General features: G+C 45.2%; 1 protein-coding gene across 4 annotated transcripts in view; it reads left to right on the forward strand.

The window, feature by feature from the left end:
• Window positions 1–23,352, forward strand: part of NMNAT3 (nicotinamide nucleotide adenylyltransferase 3) — a 118,463-nt gene extending 95,111 nt beyond the window's left edge. For all 4 annotated transcript variants that reach the window (XM_039223635.1, XM_039223637.1, XM_039223636.1 and 1 more), the window contains exons 3-5: window positions 8,288–8,471; window positions 13,859–13,941; window positions 22,130–23,352. In XM_039223635.1, coding sequence (XP_039079566.1) covers window positions 8,288–8,471; window positions 13,859–13,941; window positions 22,130–22,470 — 608 coding nt within the window. In that variant the 3' untranslated portion in view covers window positions 22,471–23,352. The remainder of the gene's footprint in view (window positions 1–8,287; window positions 8,472–13,858; window positions 13,942–22,129) is intronic.
• The last annotated feature ends 1,245 nt before the right edge of the window (window positions 23,353–24,597 follow it).

The following is a 24,597-nucleotide window of genomic DNA, read 5'->3' on the forward strand; positions in this document are numbered from 1 at the left end:
CTACACATGGCCAGATTTCATTGTTTCTCATTGCCATGTAGTATTCCATGGTATAGATAAACCACATCTTCTTGATCCATTCATCTGTTGATGGACACTTAGGCTCTTTCCATGTTTTAGCTATTGTGGAGAGTGCTGCTATGAACATTGGGGTACATGTGCTTACACTGTGTTTCTTGATTTTTCAGAGTTAGATATTATCTGTTTGCTTCCAGTCCTGACAAATGAAGATTGAGCTCTTTCACACCTCTGCCCTCACACTTCACCTCTAGCACATGCTCCCAAATCGATTAGCTCGCAACCTTGGGTTAAAGTAATATTGCTCCCACTTATGTCTGCAAATGGCATCAACAAAGCCACGTAGTACAACTATGATTGCGTTGCCTCTCATATAACTGCCTCTTGGTTCTTCCTGGAGTTAAAAATCGTTTCATTTATGTGTTTCCTTATGTTCTGTATACCTATCATTAACTAATTCAGGCCCAAATTTTCCAAAAGATCTTCAAAACTCGGCTTAATATAAATAGACTCCTACTCTTCATGGAGGCCTCTGGCTCCTGTGTGGACAGCTAGCTCTCCATGCTGTCGTTCATGTGGCATTTCCCTTCACTGTTTCCCCAGGGGTTCCCTCTGCTTGTCTCCTGGTATGGAACCCTTGTTTCTTGGATTCTGTGCCTTCTGCTTCTTTTGGTTTACTCTTGTGGAGTGCATCCTCCAACCTCTTTCTGAGAAGGGATCTACAGCAGATCAATTTTCTGAGACCTTGCGTATACGTACACAACTTTATTCTATACTCCCGTTCACAGGCCAGTAAACGAGAGCCCATGGGTCAACTGTGAGCTAGGATGGTTTGTTTTTATTGGGGTTTTTTTCTTATATTTTTAAAGGGTTGTTTAACAACAACAACAAAAAAGAAATACGCAACGAAGGTTGAGTGTGGCTCACAAAGCCTGAAGTATTCGCTATCTGTCCCTTAAAAGGAGGTTTGCTGACCCCTATTCCAATTGTTTGTTTGGCTGACTATAGCATTCCAGGTTGGAAGTAATTTTCCTTTAACGCTATGAAGGCTTTGCTCCACTGTCTTCTGGATCCCAGAATCACTGTTGAGAAATGCAGTTCTACCCTGAGTCCCAGTCCTGTGTGTTCAACCTCTGGTTTTCTCTCTGGAAACATCTGGAATCTTCCCCTTCCACATGACTGTCTGAAGTTTTACAATGGCTTGTCAGGTGTGTCAGTGTGTGCACTTCCTCTCCTTCAGAGTAGTGTCCAATCATATTTGCAGATGAGGCCCTCCATGCTGGCTGCAAGGTCTGAGGATATGGGTGAAGCTGACAGACCCTGCAGCCATACGATCAGGCCCTATGTACGAGACCCCTAGACATGAGGATCTGTAGGTGTCTTCTTCTGGGTGGGACTGTTCCCCAGAGAGACATCTCTAGCCTGGCGTCCTGGGAGCCAAACTTTATCCTCCTGTCTTAAGGATGGTCCTTCTTCCTCTCTCCTGTGCCTGTGTCTGGGAGTCCAGGGTCTCTCTGGCCCAACCTCAGCAGAAAGCAGACATGTGACCTTCTGCCAGGATGGGAGAACAGGCAGGTGATTGGATCTAAGGGCTCCTTAGGCAAACCCTGAACGACTCCTCCTGTGTCCAGGCCCTCTGGCACCCTCTTCTCCAGTTCCCGAGCCCCTCCCAGCTGCTGCCACACAGGGCACCTTGCCTCTTACCCCCTTAGCCTCCTGCAGACTCTGCTTGCTCTGTTACCATTGTGCTTCAGCTCTCCAGCTTCTAACATTCTGTTGACCCTTCCCATGCATTGTTGTCTCGTTTCCCACTCTTTTGGCCCTTGTGAATTCATACGTATTCTGTTCCTTCATTGCCATTTTGTTAGAATAGGGGTGGAGATAAAGAATTCTATCCACCATGTTAAACTCACAGCCATGTATTGCTGCGGTAACCCCAAGGAAAAGACAGTATAGCTTCCTACACTAAGAGATGTACTAGTCATGGTACCCGGAATTAAAAGTCACATTCATGTCCTTAGAGAGCGCTCAATCTCATGGAAAAGACAAATAGATCTTTACTTTACAAAGGCTGTAATGGAGGTATGTCTGGGTGGCCATGGGACCGCCAGAGAAGTACCTGCATCTTCCCGAGGGGGAAAGCGGGTCACGTGAGAGGCAACGCTGGGACTGTGGGATTGTGGGAAAGGGAAGAGGCTTGAGCTCATGACCATTTGGAGGGCCAGAAGGAGTTTTAGCCCCCATTGTTATTTTTACTGACTCTCCTCTCCTGGGTCCTATAACAGCATTGCTTGCCCTCTGTACCACCTGCCCCGTTAAGACGAGCTAAACCATCAAAGGTGACACCAGAGTACCCAAGATGCCTAGCAGAGCCGCCCACCCCATTTCCTCCAGTAAAACAGATTAATGTGAAGGTTAAATGTATGTAAATTTCCCAAGCAAGCCGGCACTCAACAGAAGTTAGCTTCCGCTTTTTTTAAACCAGCCCCCACTTTTTTTAAAGTGGAAAGAAAAAGAACTAACATACTCTGTGTATCACGTGGAACTCAGATACGCAGGGATAGAGGTTATTTTGCTTTCTGTAGCACTCATCTTGCTCTGAAGTCACCATTTCCATGAATGGTGAAAAAATTTGCCACGTCAAGGTAACGGTTTTGTAATTTTATTTATTTTTTATTTTTTAATGTTCATTTATTTTTGAGACAAAGAGAGACAGAGCATGACCGGGAGAGGGGGAGAGAGAGAGGGAGACACAGAATTTGAAACAGGCTCCAGGCTCTGAGCTGTCAGCACAGAGCCTGACACGGGGCTCAAACTCACAAGCTGTGAGATCATGACCTGAGCTGAACTCAGACACTTAACTAACTGAGCCACCCAGGCGTCCCTTCTAGTTTTAAATTTTAAATTAAATTAAATTTTAAATTTAAATTAAATCATAAATTAATTTAAATTTATTTATTTAACTTATTTAAATTTATAAATAAGTTTATTATTATTAAATTTATTTATAAATTTAAATTTAAGTTTATTCTAGTCAACTTTTGATCAAGTTAGTCTTTTGCTGCCTACTTCCCCAAGAGGGAAGTGAGCATCTTGGGTGGCTTTATCATCCTGGCATCTGAAAAGGGGCATCTGGCCCTGAATACCCTCCAGCCATGAGGTGTGCCCTCTACCTCTATCCTCTCTGCCTCCACTACTGAAGCCTCCTCGGCTTCTCTTGGCTAAGGCACTACCGCTGCTGTGTGGGCCCGTGCCTGGGCCCTTCCTGGTACTAACAACGCCATGGTCCTTGGCTTTGGGCTGCACACCCTGTATCCCCTACCCACCTCCCAGAATTATCCCAGCTGGCTGCTCATTCTCAGCCCCTTCCACTCCTCTTCTCAAAGAGCCTTGGGAACTTTTATGGATCTCGGCCATGCCCTGTGCAGCTGAGGAGGACCTGGAATGCAGAGGAGGGGATACTTCCTGAAGCCCTCCCAGCCTGTACATGCCACACTACCAGTTCCACTGCACTGATGCCAGGCTACTGTACTGGCACAGAGCACAATGGTCTCCTACAAGTCCAAGTGGGAAGCAAAATGCCCATCTGCTTGCTTTGCAGTTTCCAAAACTAACTAGGCTTCTTAACTATGCCCTCCCCCACCCAACACACAGAAGGCTTTATCTCTGAAGGTAAGGGGGTGCAGGGAGCTGGCCTCGATTTTGGTCTAAACTCTTGGTCACCACAAACCTTTCCTACCAGGTTCTTCCCTATGCCTGAGGCTCAATCTGCCACCCACCCCACTCCACCCTCAGCCCAGAGGGGGCTTTTCCTTTCCATTTTCATATTCTCTTCTTACCACTCCACGGATTTTAGTAAAGCTGTGTGCTCTGACTCCCTGGACTCTGATTATTTTTTTTTTTAGGGTAACTTTTAAAACTTAGATAAATCTTTCTCAACAAAGCCTGATTCTTACAAATGAAAGCTTTAACCTTCACAAGTGTTCCTCCAAAATGAGTTTTAGGAACCTGTTCTGGAAGTCAAAAGATGACCATCCTCTCCTTAAACTCTTAAACTAGGAATAGCTTGAATGTCTCTTAAAGTGACATATACATATTTGTCAGGATAGGCCAGGATCATTTCAAGAGCTTGCCACATTAAATAACATTCCTCTCCCATCAGATAAACCCCATGTCGACCCTGAAGAGCTCCAGAGTGGTTCCCTGCTCAGCCGTGTCTCAGGGGGCCCAGCAGTTCCCACCCATGTCTTTACCTCCTTCCTTATGGCTTTCAGATTCACTGTGAGAGAACTGGAGAGTCTACAGGAGTTTTTATGGCCAAGTCTAGATGGGGCGTACATCACTTCCACCCACATCCCATTGACTATAACTCAGTGAGATCACATAAACCCAGCCTAATTTTAAGAAGAACATATATATTACCTTCCTATGTGCTCAGAAAGAAGGGGGAGGTGGGAAAGAGTTTTAATGAACACATGGCATTGTCTCTGCCCCAACTGAAAAAGGAAATCTATGGAAAACTTGCAGCAGACATCAGATATAATACCAGAAGTCAAAAGTTTGCCTCTGATATTGGCAAAAAGGCAAGGAGGCCCGGTAACGCCACCTCTATTTGGCATCCATCATGCTAGTGGTCTTCAATGGCACAACCAGAAAAATACATCAAAGGTGGAGGGATTGGAAGTGCAGCAAATTCGTCCATATTTTTCAGATGGTATATTTTGGACATGGAAGATTCAAAAGACTATACAGATAAATGATTAGAATTAATAAGAAAGCTTAGAAAGGTTACTGGATATGCATTCAAGATGCCTAAATCAATTATATTTCTATAGATTGGCAACAAATGGAATAAAAAGTATTTTGTAAATGCCATTGACAGTGGCATCCAACAAATCAAGGGTCTAGGAATAAACTTTACAAAAGATGTTTGAGTGCTCTACAAGAAAAACTGTAAAACTTTTTTTTACAAATAGTTTATTATCAAATTTGTTTCCACCTAACACCCAGTGCTCATCCCCACTAGTGCCCTCCTCCATGCCCATCCTCCCTCCCCCCAAAATCCATCAGTCCTCAGTTCGTGTCAGCATTCAAGAGTCTCTCATGGTTTGCCTCTCTCCCTTTCCCCCACCATTTCCGCCCTTCTTCTCCCCCATGGTCCTCAGTTAAGTTCCTCCTAATCCTCCTATACGTGCAAACATATGATATTTGTCCTTTTCTGCCTGACTTATTTCGCTCAGCGTAACACCTTCAAGTTCCATCCATGTTGCTACACATGGCCAGATTTCGTTGTTTCTCATTGCCATGTAGTATTCCATGGTATAGATAAACCACATCTTCTTGATCCATTTGTCCGTTGATGGACACTTAGGCTCTTTCCATGTTTTAGCTATTGTGGAGAGTGCTGCTATGAACTTTGGGGTACATGTGCTCCTATGCCTCAGCATTTCTGTATCCCTTGGGTAAATTCCTAGCAGTGCTATTGCGGGATCATAGAGGAGTTCTACTGTTAGTTTCCTGAGGAACCTCCACACTGTTTTCCAGAGGGGCTGTACCAGTTTACATTCCCACTAACAGTGTAGGAGGGTGCCCGTTTCTCCACATCCTCGCCAGCATCTAGAGTTCTCTGATTTGCTCACTTTAGCCACTCTGACTGGCGTGAGGTGGTATCTCAGTGTGGTTTTGATTTGTATTTCCCTGATGAGGAGAAAAGCTGAGCATTGTTTCATGTGTCTGTTGGCCATCTGGATGTCCTCTTTGGAGAAGTGTCTGTTCATATCTTCTGCCCATTTCTTCACTGGGTTGTTTAAGAAAAACTGTAAAACTTTATTTAGGGATATTTAAGGAGATCCAAATGAATGGAAAGATATACCATGCTTATGGATTGGAAGGCTAAAAACTTGTAAAGACATGAATTCTCCCAAAATTGAATATAAATTCAGTTCAATTCCTATCAAATTTTCAGCAGGGTTTTTTCGGGGTGGGTCAGGGGCAAGAAGAGGTGTTTCATTTTTGTAACTTGCCAAGCTCGTTCTAAAACTTATATGGAAAATACAAAAAGTCACAAATCACTACGACATTCTTGAAGAAGAACCAGGTGGGCAGAAGAACTAGATATCAAGATGTATAATAAAGCCATACGAAGCAAAGCAGTGTGATGTTGTACAGGGACAGGAAATAGAGTAATAGAACAGAAGCATGCCCTCACACCAGTGGACACTTAATAATCGACATGGGTGGCAATGCACAGCAGCAGGGTGGACAGGGTCTTCTTGGTAAACATTGCTAGAATAATTGACTACTCAAATGAAAAATAACTTAGTAGGATTCACATCACACACCAAGACCCAATGTGAAAAACAAAACTGTAAACCTTTTATGAGATAATGCAGGAAAATGTCTTCGTAACACAAAATGCACTAGCCATAACAGGAAAAGCTAATAACCCAACTACGTTCAACTTAAGAACTTTTGGGGTTTTTTTTATTTTCAAAGGATACCATAAAAAAAGAACAGTAAGACAAGCTATAAAACAAGAGGGTATTTATGACTCATATAACCAACCCAAAAAGGCTAGTATTTGGAATATATAAAGAACTCCACAAATCAATGATAAAAAAGCAGACAACCCAAAATATGGCCAAAAGGTTTGAACACTTCACAAAATAAGCTTGAATGTTTAATAATATATATGAATAAATGCTCAGCCTCATTAGTAAGCAGAAACATGGGCTTTAAAAGAACAATGAGATATAACCACATCCATCAGACTGGGAAAATCCTGACAGTGACCTTGGGTGGCATAGCATGGAGCTCCTGCACGGCTGGTTGGAGGGTCAATAGCTACAGCCTCTTTGGAAAACATTCTGGCATTATCTAGTAAAGCTGCAGACATACCTACACCTACCGTATGACTCAGCAGGTCCACTGTTAGGGTGTGTGTCCTAAGAATGTGTGCTCATGTGCGTAGGGAGCCTTGTGGAAGAATGTCCTGAGTAGCGTTTGTAACCGTCCAAAGCCAGACTCACACCAAGTCCATCAAAGTAAAAGAGATCAATTATTTAGTATATAATCTTGCAATGGAAGGTTATGCAGCAATAAAACTGGTTGGATTACATGAATTTTCTTTACATAAAGTGAAAAAAGCTTAACAAAAGAATATATTCCATTTATAAAAGTATGATTCCATTTATAAAAGTTTCAGAAGCTAAATGAAGAAGCTCTGTTCTTTAAGGCTGCATAACTACATGGTAAAGCTATCAAGGAAAGAAACTTAATAGTATAAAAGTAGGAATAGTGATGAACTTCCGTCGCAGTGGGGCTTGTGGTAGGGAACATCTGTTGTGCCAGAAGTGCTGTATCTTAACCTAGGCGATGATGAACACAGGATACACTTTATAACTCTGTCAAGCCATATGTGTTCCATGTTCTTTTATATGCATGTTATGTTCCATAATAGTTTTTAAAAATATATCACATACTAAAACAAAGTATCATCCCACTGCATAAGCATTACCTAATGTCTAGCCTTACTACAAGATCCTGCCAAACAGGTGTGGTCCCATTTTACATTCAGGAAAACTGAAGTTTAAATGGCTAGGTATTTTATTTTTTCCAGATAGGCTGGTCATTGCCTAGGGTGCACTAGTAAAGTGATGGAAGCCAGAGCCCCCACTCCAGGCCCTTTGTGTCCTATCCAGAGGTTTTCCATGCTGGAAAGACTCCAGCTTCTGCAGTCTCACTATGGCTCTAAACTTAAGTGTTCCTTTCTCCAGTCCTACAACCCATGTCTTTCTCAAAGTAGACCCACCATTTCCCATCCACTTCCCACCTCCCACCTGCCTGATTCGTGCTCCATTCCATCCCATCATCTTTGATCCACAAGACCCCCAACTGGGGCTTTAAAAAACTACACATAACTATTGTCCCATACGCACCTCTGCTGCGTCCTCCATGGGAGGAAGTTGTGATGTTCCTCCAACATATTCTGACCCTAACTGTCCACACTGCTATCCGGAAGCCACATCTGGCCACACCCTTACAGCCTTGCTCTCAGAGGAAATATTACTCTGGGCTCTAGAGGACTCTAGAGAAGCACTTGGCCCCTGAGGCAGCCTATATCCTTGCCTGAGGGAGCTGGCCCACGGGACAGAATGCCGGAGTCTGCTCCCACTCAGGATGAGACACAGAGAGTTTTGCACCTGCCTGATTTCAGGCCACGGGGGAGTCCGTGTTGGTACATACAACGTCACTGTTCTCCCTTGCCTAGGAATGTACAAGGTGATCGGGGGCATCATCTCTCCCGTCAACGACAACTACAGAAAGAAAGACCTCGCGGCTGCCCACCACCGGGTGGCAATGGTCCGACTGGCCCTGCAGACATCCGACTGGATCCGGGTGGACCCCTGGGAGAGTGAGCAGGTGCAGTGGATGGAGACGGTGAAGGTGCTGAGGTAACAGTGAGCATGCTTTTGTGTGATGACCAGAGGCCATGGGATGTATCTGCAGAGCCCAGTAGGTGAAAGGCAGGGACCAAGGATCAAGCGAGGCTTCAGCCAGGCTTTCTCAGCCCAAATCCCAGCAGTGCTTCTTCGTAGAAGGAGAGAGACCAACAGACACACTCAAAGAGGTTCTGAGTGAAAAGATCACAACCCATCGCCCTTCAGGACACACTTTCTGGGAACACCCAATCTTGTTTTAGAGGGCTGTATCCTTGGGCCCCAGGGCCGCCACCTAGTAGCTGTGTGACAAGGCACTTAAGTTCTCAGAAACACATCTCTCACTTGCAAAATGGGGCCCATAAAACCTAATGAGGACTTTTTAAATGTAAGAACTTCTGACGCAGAACCCCATAAGAATATTCAGTAAGTGGGACCTTTTATCATTGTCACCATTGACTAGGTTGAAAATTACATCTACGTAATAAGCCATCTTTTCTAATTGTACAAATCCTGGGTTCTGTAAATCAGGACTTTTATGTAAAATTGAAAAGTAAAAGCCTATAAATCTAGCAATAGTTGCTCAGGATTTTTTTTTCCTTTTGGAACTGCTGTTAGCACTTAGCCTAAGTAATTTGCTACTTAAAGGCCCTGCAATTCTGCATGTTCGGACAGTGAGTGGGTCACGGATTTGTGTCTGGGACACATTCCTAGAGAAGCCAGAAACCCCACCCGACCTGGCTTTCAGAGGGGACTGTGAGGGGGCCCCTGCCTGTCACTAATGACAGACAGACCTGCCGGAAGGGATTGCAGACTGTGTGGGCTGTGTCTTATCTATTTGGAAACACTAGGATTGTCAGAGAATAGGAATCACGCGAGAGAAGGTCAAATAATTGGTGGGCGTGTTCATCCTAAATCTGTTTAGCTTTTTATTTTTTACTCATCTTCAAAGTTACTTGGTTGAAAACTGTTTACCCTTTCCTTTTAGTCACAGTAAACATTCAGTTCATTTAGTTACACATCCTGGTTCTGACCATTTGCCTTTCACTTGGGAAAGAACCAGCCAGAAGCACTCAGCAATTCTGTGCTACTTCAGAACCTGCTGGCAAATTAAAAGAAGAGCAAATATGAAATAGCTGTTAGGATACATGTTTTCTTTTTTAACATAAAAAATAAATTTACACCTAAATCATCCCTTCGGAACAAGCAATCCAGCCAGCTCTCATCTCTCTAGGACAGCAGAGGGGGATGCAAACAAAACTACATAATCTAGCACACCATTTAGCTTTAACATGTAGTCAGAGGGGCTCCTGGGTGGCTCAGTCGGTTAAGTGTCCAACTTTGGCTCAGGTCATGATCCCACGGTTCGTGGGTTTGAGCCCCACATAGGGATCTGTGCTGACAGCTACCTCAGAGCCTGGTGCCTGCTTCAGATTCTGTGTCTGCCTCCCTCTCTGACCCTCCCCTGCTCACCCTGTCTCTCTCTCTCTCAGAAATAAAAAATAAAAAATAAAAAAAACATGTAGTTAGAAACAAAGACCCTTTCCTCCTGTACCCTGGAAGAAGCAGTGAGGCCTAGGGCCCAGATTTTGAAGCCAAATTTACTAGCTCAGTGACTTGATGTAAGTGAGTTAGCCTCACTGAACCTCAATTCCTCACCTAATAAAACGGGGATGACACCACCTACTACTTTGGGGTACTGTGTGAATTAAATGGGATATGTGGGCAAAATACCTGGCTTATGGTAGGTGCTTAATAATGCTAGCTACCTTCTTTGCCTCCCTAACACTTATCCTTCAAGCAGATAAGCCATTCCTAGATAAATAGGAACTGACCACAGAACTACATAATATTGTCACTGCTTCTGCCACAAAATGCAGGTGTGTGCTAAGATATTACTGAACACATTCTTTTTCTTTTTTTACTCTATCCTTAAGTTCCATGTTTTTTGGCCCTGGCTGCACACTGAATCACCGAGGGAGCTTTCAAAAGTACCGAAGTCGAGTCTTATCCCAGAGACTGGGATGTCATTGGTCTGGGGCAGGGCATCAGAGTTTTTAAGAGCTCCCTGGTTATTCTAACGTGTGGCCAGGATTGAGGCCACAGCCCTCAGTCACAAAGTATGTAAATCAGGTTTATGATTAGGTTGAAAATCCATCCAAACCAATGGACCCTGGCTGTGAGAATCACCCGGGAAGCTTCTTAAAATGCTCATTCCCCACTGGGTGTTGTATACAAGCCAATTTGACAATAAATTATATTCATTTAAAAAATACCAGCTAAAATTTGGGGGGGGAAAAAAAGCTCATTCCCCACCCCCTACCCCACCTCAGAGATTATGATTTATGGAGGGTGGAGGCATTGGTATTTTGTAAAATGTCCCAAAATGATTTATTTTGTGCAGCCAAGGTTGGAAATCCATTGATATAAATAGACAACACAGTTTTATCAGAGAGCTGATTACATTTTTTTCAATTAGAAAATGTGATTGCTAATGCTTTCCTAAAATTACCAAAAGCATTTTTTTTAAGATTGAAAATCTAATATTTGTAAAGTGAGACTATTTTAAAAGCATGGTAGAAATAGTGACACAAATAGTGTCACTATGACAAATGTCACTATGAAGTAAATTCACGGTAGGGTTCATTAAGGATTCTTTTTCTCCTTATCGGGTTGTTTACTTTTACTCTTTTTTTTTCTTTAAATCAAGGCCAGTTTTTATGCTTTTAGGGCATTTGATAACTTACTTCGTTCACCATCTGCCCATGTTGAAGATTCTTAGTCACAATGCCATTTGATGTGGCCCATCATCATCACTACTGTCATCTCATGAACCCATTTGCAAGCATGATCTTCTGTTGTCCTCATTTTACCGATAAAGAAACTTGAGGTTCAGAGAGGCTAAGTTAATCAGTGTCACAGAACAACTCTGACTCTGAAGCCATACGTATGGTCCTCTTCAAACCAGTGATCTACAGCTCGGGCACAGTGTGGCAAGCTTTGTCACTGCCACCATGACCCTCTGACCAGACATCCCTGGAAACCTGTGGGCTGCGGAATACAAAAAGAACGTCTCCCAGGGTCAGCCCACAGGCCCAGGGCTGGGCACACCAGGGCGCCACTGAGGCAAACAGCAAGCGGAAGCAATGGCCACTGCCCTACAAAGGCAGAGATAGGTCTGTGAGGTAGAGACATATGGCACTGAAAATAATTACTGACGCATCAAAGTTCAGAGACCCAGCTAATATTCAAAGTAGGGTCAGGTTGAACTAGGAGCTTCAAGGAAAGTAAAATAAAATGATCATCACCACCTTTACTGATCACTTACTGCACTCTAGGCTTTTTCAGGTATATAATATCTAGTCATCTCAGCAGCTCTGAGAAGTAGGTGCGTGTAGTCCCATTTTACATATGAGGAAATGGAGGCTTGGTTAGGGTCAGTAACATATGCAGGATCCCACAGTTAGAACGTAGTGGTGAGACTCATACCTACTTCAGTCTGCTGCAAGATTCCAGACTAACTCAGGAGCCACTCCTCAGACATGAAGCTTACCACAACCAAAGCAGACAATAATGGAAACAGAGTGCACCCAGGCCCTAAGATCTGACTGAGTCTCTGAGATATCACAAAGATATCTCAGAATTAGGCCAGAATTAAATGTTTTTCTTCATCTACTCCTTCCATCAGGTCCTGAATTCAGCTGACTTTAGGGAAGCAGTTACTGAACTAAAACTATAAAGAGGACTTAAAGGAGCTCACTGTTCACAGACTGACAGTAATGATGCTAAGAACAGCTAATGCTGATTGGGCACTCTCTGTGGATGGGCCAGTGCTAAGCTCCTCCATTAATCCTCAGTATGGCTCACAGGAGTGGGTGCAGTCAGCATCCCCCATGCTACAGATGGGGAAGCTGGAGGCAGATTGCTTAAGGAACCCATCAAGACTCCACAGCCACTAGCTGAAACCAGAATTCCAACCAAGCAGTCTAATTCTGAAGTTTAACCTTTACACTATGTCTTTCCCCGGTGATAATCAGCAGTGAGCCAACTGCCCAGCACTGAGCAGAGTAGAGGCACTTTCTCTCTCAAGGTCCTGTGATACTCAGCAGAGAAAAGGTCAGCATTAACTTCCATGATGACCAATTCACAGATGAGATCAGTGAGGCTCTGAGAGTGTCAGTGACTCATTCAAGATCACAGAGGCAAGAAAACCTAAACTCGAACCCACCCACTCTGGCTGCAAAGCATCTGCTTTCTCCACGAGGCACTGCTCCCTCCCAAACACAGATCTCAAAGATGTGTAAGACAGTAGGCAGACGGTGGAAGATTGAATTGATATAAGACATGGTGACTACCTGTGTTTGATCAGCTATCTCTTGATTTGCACACTGGTTTGCTAAAAGAGCTAGGTATGCCAAGATGGTGTAAGTCTAGTCAGAGCCTAAACGCTAACATGTAATTAGAGCTGCTCCTTCCTACTCACTGTTCACTGCCCTTTGTGTGTGTAACTCCTTTATTCTTTGTGACCCTCCAGAAGAGGCACATATGACCATTATCCCTCGTTACGCAGGTGCTGAACCATCCACACAGAGACCTGGAGACACAGGCCCAGGGTCACCCAGCTGGCCTGTCGGGGAGCTGGGCGTGGGCCCAGGCAGTCTGGCTCCAAGCCAGACTCTGACCCATGGAGTTCTGATATACTAGTTTATGACAATAGTGAGCGGCGGGCCACGCACTGTGACAGTGCTTACTGTATACTAGCTCATTTACCTTCTCAAAGGTCTAAAAAGTAGACATTACTATCCCAGCTTTACAAATGAAATTTTTTAATGTTTACTTATTTATTTTGAGAGAGAGAGAGAACAGGGGAGAGTCAGAGAGAGAGGGAGGGAGAGAATCCCAAGCAGGCTCCACAGTATCAACATAGAGCCTGATGTGGAACTCAAACTCACAAACCGTGAGATCATGACCTGAGCTGAAAATCAAAAGTTGGACACTTAACTGACTGAGCCACCCAGGTGCCCCTTTACAAATGAAATTTTTTACTTTGGACTCAGGTCTGTCAGATTCTAAAGGCCCATGTCCTTAATCCCTACTCAATTTTTTTTTTTAAGTGAGATATTGAAGACAATGTTAAAAAAGTAGAAATATGCTCACTCCCCGCCCCCCGCCCCTTTCACCAGGGCTCAGAGAAGGCAGTGGATGGTCAAGAGGACCCAGTCACACCTGCTTACTGTCCCAGCACCTGGCACAGGCCTGGCACATGGTAGGCCCTCCACAAATATTTGTGGAACGAGCTACCTACCTCAAACGGACAAAAGCAGGTTGAGACTTAAAAAACTGAGACCCCTGGGTGGCTTTGCGGGACGGACACACCCTGAGCCCGTGTGTTTGCAATGCAGGCATCATCACAGAGAACTGCTCAGATCTCTGCCCCAGACGGAAGGCCCGGAGCACGGCAGGGCTCGCTCGTCAGCCCCCACAGGTGGGTGCAGACCCTCTCATCCATCGGAGGGAGAGATGTACGGATCCGTGTGAGAGCCAACCCCTAGGCACAGCTAAGGATTTTGAGGCTCCCCTGGTTGGGGTGACACTTCCCTAGATTGAAAGGTCAAAATAAACAATTAGCCACCACCTCCTTGTAAGTTATTACACTAATTTAAGATTTTCTGCCCCAAAGGAGTTTACGTACTCTCGTGACTCATGCTTGTGACAAGGATTACTGTCAGGGCTACACAGGGATAATCGGTGAGTGATGCTGGGTTCTTTTAAAAGCCTGGGTACAAAGTGTACCACTGTAACCCTTATACTTGAAGCCGTGTTCCTCACTGGTTTACTAAAAATGGGAAATTAAGAGGATTTTTTTTTGGAGCCAACTTGTATTGTATTTGTCTCTTTTGCTGGACAGCAGCAGTCACACCCGCTGTGTGTACATGTGTGTACACACAACAGAGATACACCCACTGCCCATACCTACAGCGCAGACAGTGCCAACCGTGCCTGTAAGGACAGCAAACATATAGCTGCTGCCTGTTACACAGGAAGATTCCATAACCAATGGAACCGGAACAAACAGGGTGGTCCTGTGTCACGTGGGCTTATGGATCAGCATGTTGAAAACGGAATGAGGTCCGTCCCTCCTCCTGTCCCTCTGGTGGGATGTGCCTAGAGCCAGGGAAGGCCGGGCAGGCCCCCGAGCTCTGCCTGTGTGTTGTCTGGCCCCCCCAGTAAGAGCCTGTGTGCCGCCACCCACCCCAGTGGCTGGTGGTCTCAGGGGCCAGGGGACGGGAGACCACACATCTCCCCAGACTGGCAGCTCCACCAGGGGGCACTCCTCAGGCACGAGCTCACCTGAATGACCCACCTGCATTTAGAATATTCGAGGACAGTCCTGAAAGGGCCTTCCCTGTCCACCCCCTCCGAGCAGGAGCATCGTGGCCACGCCTGGTGGCCAAAGTGTGGAAACACCACCTGCCCTAACCTCAGCACACTCCGGCTTCTTCCTCTAATGGGTCCCCGTAGTTGCCGGCTACTCTGACTGTTCAGGGAACTAAGAAGGCGTTCATATCTAATATCTAAAGCAGTTTGAAAATAAAGCCAAGAGGAAGACCAGAGAAGACCATGTCACTGAGCAGGAACAGAACTGTACACACCAGCAGCCACCATCAGACACTAAGCAGGTCTCCCCTGTGCTTCCTGCCAGCCACGGGTGGTGTCAAAAGTCCATGTGGATTGTCCTTTCAATGTGTAACCCAGGGTTTCTACTCTGCTATCAGCTCCTCATGTTTGATGAAACCTTGTCTTCAAGGTTTTGAAAGCTGTGACTTCAAAGTACCTTCCCTCTCTGATGGCAGCCCTGGTACCAGGAGTCAAGTTTATTTGCCCCTCATGGGAATAAACAGAAGCACCTGGCCATGGAAGGGCAGGATGTGACACGAGCAGGGAATCACTGGTCCCATTGGGCTGAAGCCTCAGTGGGCCCAATCTGTGGGGTTTCCTAACCAGGGTCTCCCAACTGCAGTGGTGGGATGCTAGGTCTGGATCAGAAGGGCTTGGGAACGTCATAGTTAAACTAAGCTAACTGGAAAATCGGGATTTTTCAGAGCCTTTACTACGATCCTGTGCATTGTGACTCTACAAGAAAGGCAACTGCCATCATCACCTTTTAATCATGGGACCCTTTGTAACACATACTGGTATTTCTCAGAACCAGTGCCCACCCCCAGAACATAGATTAGGAAACACTTCTAAGAAGACTCAAAAATGCCCATGGGCCCTAAAAATACGAAGCAGCAGGCCTCAAATACTAGTCAAAGGATCACTCACAGCAGAATCGCCTGTGAGGCTTATCATGCTTCCCAGGCCACACCCCAGACCTCCTGAGTGGGAATGGGTCCTGAGAATCTGCATGTTTGTTTAACAGGCACTTGGGGATTTGCTTTACAGCCTATTTGGGGATCGGCAGCTAGAGTAGGAATCTAAAGAGTTACAGCATCTTTACAGTGTTCACTGTATTCCTCTGGTCTGTCTGCCTCTCTTACCCCCTGCCCCTGACTCATGAGCACAGACACTGTTATTTCTCAGCCTTCTTTCTGAATCATCTCTGGCTCAGCAGCTACGCTTACCAGGGTTCAAAACACACTCTCCGAGCCTCCCCAGGCCAGGCTCCGGACTCAGGAGGAAAACAAAGATGGCCACCCCCACCCAACCCCTGACCTAAGCTACAGACAGGCTGTGAATGGTAGTCCAGACGTGGATTAGGAAGGCTGCCTGGAGGAAGAGACACTTGTACCAAGACTCATAGGATCAATAGGTTATCTGGGGTTGGGGGCACTGCCGGGCACCGAGGCAGGAAAGAGCATCGGTGCTGGGCACCCCTTGCTGTTAGGGAATGCTGGAGCTCCCAGGGATGGGCAGGGAGCCTCCAGTGATGTGGGAGGGATGCCACACTAAGGGTTTCCGCCCTCACCTCCCTAGACGTGGCTTCCAGAATCCCAATCCCAGCTCTTTGCCAGGACTGCCCTTCCTCCCCGTCCCCTTCTTGGCTCCTCTTTTGAAAACCTATCTGTCATGTTAGGCCAGGTTGCCTGTGGGACCCACCTTTCCTGTGAAACAAATGCCAGCTGCTTTCACAGAGAAACGCTCACTCTCTCCCTCCCTCCCTCCACCAAAGCTCACCCACATTCTTTTCAGATTTATTTTTCTAGGGGCTACTCTTCTTAGCCCTATAATGCTGGGAGTCTGTTCTTTATCCCCTTTCTCACTCTTCAAACCCCAAATCCTGCTCATCTCTTGTTCTCTACTAAAGTAACTGTTAAGAAAAAAATTTAATGTTGAATGAAAAGTGAGTTTTTTTAATTTACTAAAATATATCAGGGACTTTAAAACTGTTCATGTCCTTTATGTGATGTATTCCCTTTCTAGGGATCAGACTATGGAAATAATTAGAAATTGGGACAAAGGTTTATGTAGAAAGATGTTTATCACAGCCATTTTTATAATGGCAGCAAACCAAAGCAACCTCCATTTAAATATAAAGGAACATTTAACTAAATTATTCTGTGTACGTAGGATGAATAACTGACACAAAATGTTTCTGGAGAAAGGCTTATGAGGGAAGTGGAAAAATCAGGATACGAGACTGTATATGAAAGCTCAAGTATATTAAAAAAAAACATGTAAAATATATTTCCACTTCTATTTGCAGGTCTAAATCAATATAAAAAACTGAAAACATACACTAAAAGAGTGGAAGTTTTTGTAGAAAGCAGAATTGTTTTCTACCTTAAATACATGTTTTTCATACATTTTATAATGGACGCAGATTTCAGGTTTGTGATCAGAGAAGGGGAAACTAGAGAAATTACAAAAGGGAAGGTGCGGTTCTTCCTCAGCGTAGATTTGGCTTCTGACAAGGTGGCTTGTATGTTCCTAGCGACAGATCTCTAAAGGACCATTCTGTGTGCTGTGTATTTTATCGTGTGTTGTCCTCTGAGACCGCAGCGTGGGGGCTGAGCTCAGCAAACTCCGGCTGCCGAGCCCTGCTCTGCTCATCACTCGTGTGATTTGCAGTCCTCTGTTGACTGACCCATCCGTGCCCACTGCCAGATTCCCAACTGCTTGGCTGTGACACTTTGGGACAGATGATCCCTCGGTCCTCTAACAGCCCGAAGGTGTCAGTCTTTTGTGAAGGGGGTCCCTGCGCTTAGCTGAGGGGGCCAAGCACATCTCGGCAACCTTCAGAGAGGATTCCCTTTCCAGCCACCACAGCAGGCATCTCATCTGATTCCCTCTTGCACTGATTATTCCACGGTGGCCTTGTCTGGTTAATTTGGGTGCTGCCCTTTAATACCTGGCTTCAGCTCTGGTGTCCTGTTTCCCCGGAAGTCCCACACTACTGAGTGTGGCTGCATAGCTGGGTCCATACCCCGCACTAGGCAGCAGATTCACAATGTATTCAGTCCACCCCTCAATTTCCACAACCTCCATGGGAGGTCAGCCCCCTTTTACAGCTGAGGAAACAGGCCCATCTGCTGTAATTCTCGCAGGGTTCTGGCGGATCTAAAATCAGAACCCAGGTTTTGATTTGTATTTCCCTGATGAGGAGGGATGCTGAGCATCGTTTCATGTGTTTGTTGGCCATCTGGATGTCCTCTTTGGAGAAGTGTCTGTTCATATCTTCTGCCCATTTCTTCACTGGATTGTTTGTTTTTCCTCACACCGGTCAGAGTGGCTAAAATGAGCAAATCAGAGAACTCTAGATGCTGGCAAGGTTGTGGAGAAATGGGCACCCTCCTACACTGTTGGTGGGAATATAAACCTGTGCAGCCCCTCTGGAAAAGAGTGTGGAGGTTCCTCAAAAAATTAACAATAGAACCTCCCTATGACCCAGCAATAGCACTGCTAGGAATTTACCCAAGGGATACAGGAGTGCTGATGCAGAGGGGCACATGGACCCCAACGTTCATAGCAGCACTCTCAACAATAGCTAAAACATGGAAAGAGCCTAAGTGTCCATCAACGGATGAATGGATCAAGAAGATGTGGTTTATCTATACAATGGAGTACTACATGGCAATGAGAAACAATGGCCATGTGTAGCAACATGGATGGACCTTGAGGGTGTCATGCTGAGCGAAATACGTCAGGCAGAGAAGGACAAATACCATATGTTTGCACGTATAGGAGGATTAGAAGGAACTTAACAGAGGACCATGGAAGAGAAGAAGGGGGGAAGTTGGGGGGGGGGAAGAGGGAGGGAGGCAAACCATGAGAGACTCTTGAATGCTGAGAACAAACTGAGGAGTGATGGGGGGGAGGAGAAGGGGGGAGATGGGCATGGAGGAGGGCACTTGTGGGGATGAGCACTGGGTGTTACATGGAAACCAACTTGACAATAAACTAAGGAGAGAGAGAGAGAGAGAAAGAAAAGAAAGGAAAAGAAAAGAAATCAGAACCCAGGGCTGACTGACCTCAGGGCTGCTATTCTTGATATAAAGAATTAGGGCAGCTAGACATTCAAAGAAAAAGGTCTTGCTGGCACTTCCCTCACTTTTCATGTAAATCTGTGCTTCATCTACTTTTCAAAGCCGGTGGCTATTCCAAGAGAGCACAGTGCCCCCAAAATGCCCACAGACAGCAGATTTAGGTCACTATATCATGGTTAAGACGAATCAAATCCACAGCCTTCATACAGCACTTTAGACTTAACATACTTTGGACTTGGACAGTCAGTCACTCAGTCTGAAGAGCTCATAGCCGTGATGTGAATGGATTTGAAAGACATCTGTAATGGTCTCTTTGAGGACTGCCTAGAGTTGGAGTCCAAGACACGTGCTGCCAGAAGAAGTGATCACCCCACAGACACACCTTTGATTTAGGGGAAAGGGAGGCGTGGGCATGTGTCACCGGTCAGCAAGAGCACACAGTGAATTGTACTTATGTCAGTGTTAATAAATCAAAAGTATCTAATATCAAAGCCAGTAGGTGGGACTTACCCACAAAAATCCACTGCCAGAAGAAGGGGATGTCCTCTGTTCTTTGACCTGTGGAACGGGGGTGGGGGGTGGGGGGTGGGGGGGTGGGGAGAGGGTGCTCCAGGTATCAGGAGACCCTACACATCATTTCTAATGTGCTAAATGTGCATCATTTCACCCAGCCATTTGAAAGGTCAAGCCTGGTCTCTTGCTGTATTACAATGGTTGAATAAATAAACTGGAGTAAAATAAATAAATAAACAGATGCAGAATAGTTCAAGTCCACAGTCGTTGTGAGTAAGGGGCCAGCTCAAATGAGTGAAAAGTGTGGGCTGAGTAATTTTTAAACAGTTTTACTGACTTTAAAAATACTCCAAGTGTTGAATGGATGTGTCAATGAATGGATTAGCGGATAGGCAGGTGGACAGAGGAATGGCAGTTAACTGCTATCACACTTACTGTTACAAGCACTTTACATTTATAAATTCATTCAATTCTAAAATAGCCCTAGAAGATAAGTACTGTTAATATCCACATTTTAAGGTTGAGGTCACACAGCTGTTGAATGGCAGAGGCAGGGATTGAATCTAAGATGCCTGGCTTTACAGTTCTAGTTCTTAACCATGGAGAATGTATGAATAAATGCATCAGTAAATGTTTGAATATCATTTCATTATACGGATAGTATGCTGCTAGAGTGTTTGAAAATTCTGTTTCTGTAATTATATCTCCAACTTCAAAAGGAGTAAACAAGTCTTTCATGGACGGGAAAAGTGAGGCTCAGAGAAGGATGCATCTGGTCTCCAGCTCCACAGCAGCCTGTGCCCACACCCCTCCAGGACAGCTCCTGTTTCTCACTTTCCATTCCACAGCTGGTCTGGTGCTCCTTGGGAAACTCCTCTCTCTGAGCCTATGTCCAGATTCCTTCCCAAGCTCCACAGTAGAGGAGCTTCAACTGACCATTTATATCAGGTGTTTCCCCAGCAGGTGGCATACCTAAACCCCCTCCCAACTCAAGTTTCATGGTGACCAAGAGATGCCAACACTCTAGAAACACAGCTTTTGCCATTTACTGAAGCTAGAATCAGCTTCTGGAAGGACCAGAGATCCTAGTGTTTGCTTCAAGCCTGGACTTGATTTTTTTTTCCTTTCCAAACTAGCCCTTTGAAAAGTGCCAGGAAAATCAAGGAAGGGCTTCTTGGTTCTGATGCATGTACAATTTCCTCCAGCAGGAGGCGACAGAGCCCAGAAGTTACAAATGCCCCACCTGGAGGCGGGCTCTCTGGTTGGATCCTGATTGTGCCTAAATGAGTGACTTGAGGCAAGCAGTCGCCTCTCTGTGCCTGTTTCCCTCTCTGCAGCATGGGCACAACAATAATGCCTACCTCATGAAACTGTTCTGAGGAGCAACTACATCAAGCGCTTAGTGATAGTGCTCGTAATGAGCACCCAGTCAACGTTAGGTTTTCTTTTATCATTACAACCATCATTCTGTTAGAACAGATGCCAGAGGATTATCCACATTGATTAGTTGTTCTAGAGCTTTGTATTGAGAACACATGAAAAGGTCACTGGCTTTTGGTTATCCAAATAACCTTTTTCGTTAACCTTAATGAGATTTTACTTATAAAGGTATCAGGTGTTAGGGCTGAAATAGACTTTGAGAAAGGCAGCAATTTGCCTGAAACCCACAACTTGTTAGGACTAGAGATTTTACAACCATACCTTCTATCAGAAGACAGGGTTCACAGCCACCTTTGGACCACTGCCATGGGGTTCAGCAACCACAGACAAATTTTTGGTAGAATACTGAGGAAAAACAACAACAACACAGTTGTTTTGATTTCTTGGCACTTTGCCACTATTTATTATTTTTCTTTTGTAGTTTATTGTCAAGTTGGTTTCCATATAACACCCAGGGCTCATCCCAACAAGTGCCCTCCTCCATGCCCATCATCCCTCTTCCCCTCTCCCCCACCCCCATCTGCCCTCAGTTTGTTCTCAGCATTCAAGAGTCTCTCGTGGTTTGCCTCCCACCCTCTCCCCAACTATTTTTACCCTTCCTCTCCCCCATGGTCCTCCATTAAGTTTCTCCTGTTCCACATATAAGTGAAAACATATGGTATCTGTCCTTCTCTGCCTGAATTATTTCACTCAACATAACACCCTCAAGGTCCATCCACGTTGCTACAAATGGCCAGATTTCATTCTTTCTCATCACCATGTAGTATTCCATTGTATAAACCACATTTGTTTGATCCATCTGTCAGTTGATGGACATTGAGGCTCTTTCCATGATTTCACTATTGTTGAAAGTGCTGCTATGAACACTGGGGTCCATGTGCCCCTCTGCATCAGCACTCCTGTGTCCCTTGGGTACATTCCTAGCAGTGCTATTGCTGGGTCATAGGGGAGTTCTAATGTTAATTTTTTGAAGAACCTCCACCTCTGTTTACCAGAGTACTTCGCCACTATTAAACACAACATTTATTGATTGGATTATTACTTACAACTGTATGTCCCTGAAGTAGCTTCAGACCGTCTTACACACTTCAGTCATGAACACAGTGTAGCCGGCTGACTTCCCAATACACTCCAAGAAAAGCACTTTTTGCCCTTTTCAAATGGAATATGATGTTATCTTTACTGGCCGTGACCCTCCTGTAACCTTGTAGGGATCCACCCTTGTTTTTCCAGCTGTGCCTGAGCTGAAGCTCCTCTGCGGGGCAGACTTCCTGAAGAGCTTCCAGACCCCCAACCTCTGGAAAGACGCACATATCCAGGAAATAGTGGAGAAGTTTGGCATGGTGTGTGTGAGCAGGACGGGTCACAACCCAAAGGAATACATCTCAGCTTCAGCCATCCTGCAGAGGTACCAGCACAACATTCACTTGGTCAGGGAGCCCGTGCAGAATGAGCTCAGCTCCACGTATATCAGGAGGGCGTTGAGCCAAGGGCAGAGCGTCAAATACCTGCTCCCAGACGCCGTCATCACCTACATCAAGGAGCACAACCTCTACGCAGGGGACAGTTCCTAGAAAGACAACAGCACCCAGAGAAATGAAGGAACGACAGGCTGGGGAGACCCAGCCACTCTTCCACGAGCTCCTCCTCAGTGAAGAGCAGCTAAGGTCTTCGGTTTCTTTGTTTTTTGTAGTTTTTTTGTTTTTTGTTTTTTGCTTTTCCATTTTTCCTTTGTTTTATATAGACAACGATTTTATTTCAGAGGGGTCTTCTTTCCCAGGATGAGATACCTTCTTTTGGGAGGAACAGGCATCTACACAAGAATGGACATTTATCGAAGAAGCTAAAATGGTGCAACAGGCCATTAGGGCTAGACAAAAACTCTCGGAACTGCCCGGTGCAAGGCCTTCTTATTTGGTAAACGCTGATTGTGCCATGCGCGCTGAAGGTGGTTCTGCAAGAGGCGCGGGCCCCTGAGGGTCAGATCAGAATGGCCCACGCACGTTTGTTAACTAGGACCAGGTGCAGCCTGCTGGTCTTGATTGGAGAGACTTGACAGGATGCTAATTACCAAACGGTGGGCTCTGTCAACGCCTTGTTGCAACAAAATACTGCTAATTGAGGAGTCAAGCATTTGGAAACAGCACTTTGCCCATTTACTTTGAATCTTCCCTTAAGAACCACTGTCTGCCTGCCCAGACTGTAGATAAAATTTAAACTAAAATCTTTCTAAGTAGTGACGCTCAAACAATATTTTTGATACGGCAGATATCAAAATATCTTTTTAACAGGACTTTTTAAATAAATGCCAGGACTCCTGATTTCCAAATTTCCAAAAAGGAACGGAGGTAAAACAGATGCCTTGACTATTTTAAAAGATCTTTTTGAATGTTTTATGACTACCTGCCTATTTGAATACTGGTAAAGGGATAAATAATAAATTGACATCAAAAATACTAATGAAAAGTTTCTCTTTTTTCTTCCTTTGTTATATTATTAATGCCTGATATACCAGATGTTGCTCTTCTTTTTAGCTACTCTATGAAATTTGCTACTGTTGCAGTGGAACTGATATGAATTCATAAAAGTTTATATTCCCAGCTACTAGCAATGGAGAAGCAATTGTTTTCAACATCTTGCAAAGAGGGCTCTAATCTGAAGCTCTGGGTCGATGGCTCTGTTCAGGTGGGCTCTGAAGGATGAGAAAAGACACCTCATGTGTGTTCAGGATTTTCATTCCACTCCTGATTAAGAAGAGGTTTTAATTGGCCTAATTCTGTTTGAGTTTGCTCTTTACACTTACTGACCAAATGACCGGATGCATTCAGAATTTACTGCTGCTCCATATTTTCACCCTCATTCATCCTTGCTATGGATTTAGTCATGCAGAAAAACAAAGGGCCAGTCAGGAAGAATCTAGTATCTCCCCAAACATATCCCAGTGTTCATGTGTGTGGCATGATAAAGAGGAGTAAAGTAGGCAATCAGGATTCCTGGGTCTAGAGTAGTGGGGCCCTCCTGGTGGGCGGGAGGTGGGACTCCCCTACACCTCCACCCCCCTGCAAGCTCTAAATCTGCTAGCCGTTCCCCACTCTGACTGAGCTCTGCACCCCACGGGGTCTCTAAGAACCCTGATAATCCAGGGGAATAGGAATCAAACAGCCTTGTTCACAGCCAGCTGTGTGACTTTGACCAGCTCCTTTCCCCACTGTAAGCCTCAGTTTCCCAAACTCTAAAATGGGGCAGTTTCACTAGACAGTCTTTTTTTTTTAATTTTTAATGTTTATTCATTTTCGAGAGAGAGAATGTGAGTGGGGGAGGGGCAGAGAGAGAGAGAGAGGGAGAGAGACACAGAATCTGAAGCAGGCTCTGGGCTCCGAGCTATCAGCACAGAGCCCGACGCGGGGCTCGAACCCACAAACCTGAGCCAAAGTCGGAGGCTTAACCAACTGAGCCACCCAGGCACCCTGGATTAGACAGTCTTTAAATTCACCTGGGTGGCTCAGTCGGTTAGGTGTCTGACTTCGGCTCAGGTCATGATATCTCGGTTTGTGGGTTCAAGCCCCGCATCGGGCTCTGTGCTGACAGCTCAGAGCCCAGAGCCTGCTTTGGATTCTGTGTCTCCCTCTCTCTCTGACCCTCCCCTGCTCACGCTGTGTCTCTCTCTCTCTCTCAGAAATTTAAAACAAAACAAAACAAAA

Source organism: Hyaena hyaena, unplaced genomic scaffold (genome assembly GCF_003009895.1).
Source record: "Hyaena hyaena isolate Hyena2069 unplaced genomic scaffold, ASM300989v1 scaffold_1401, whole genome shotgun sequence".
NCBI classification, from domain to species: Eukaryota; Metazoa; Chordata; class Mammalia; order Carnivora; family Hyaenidae; genus Hyaena; species Hyaena hyaena.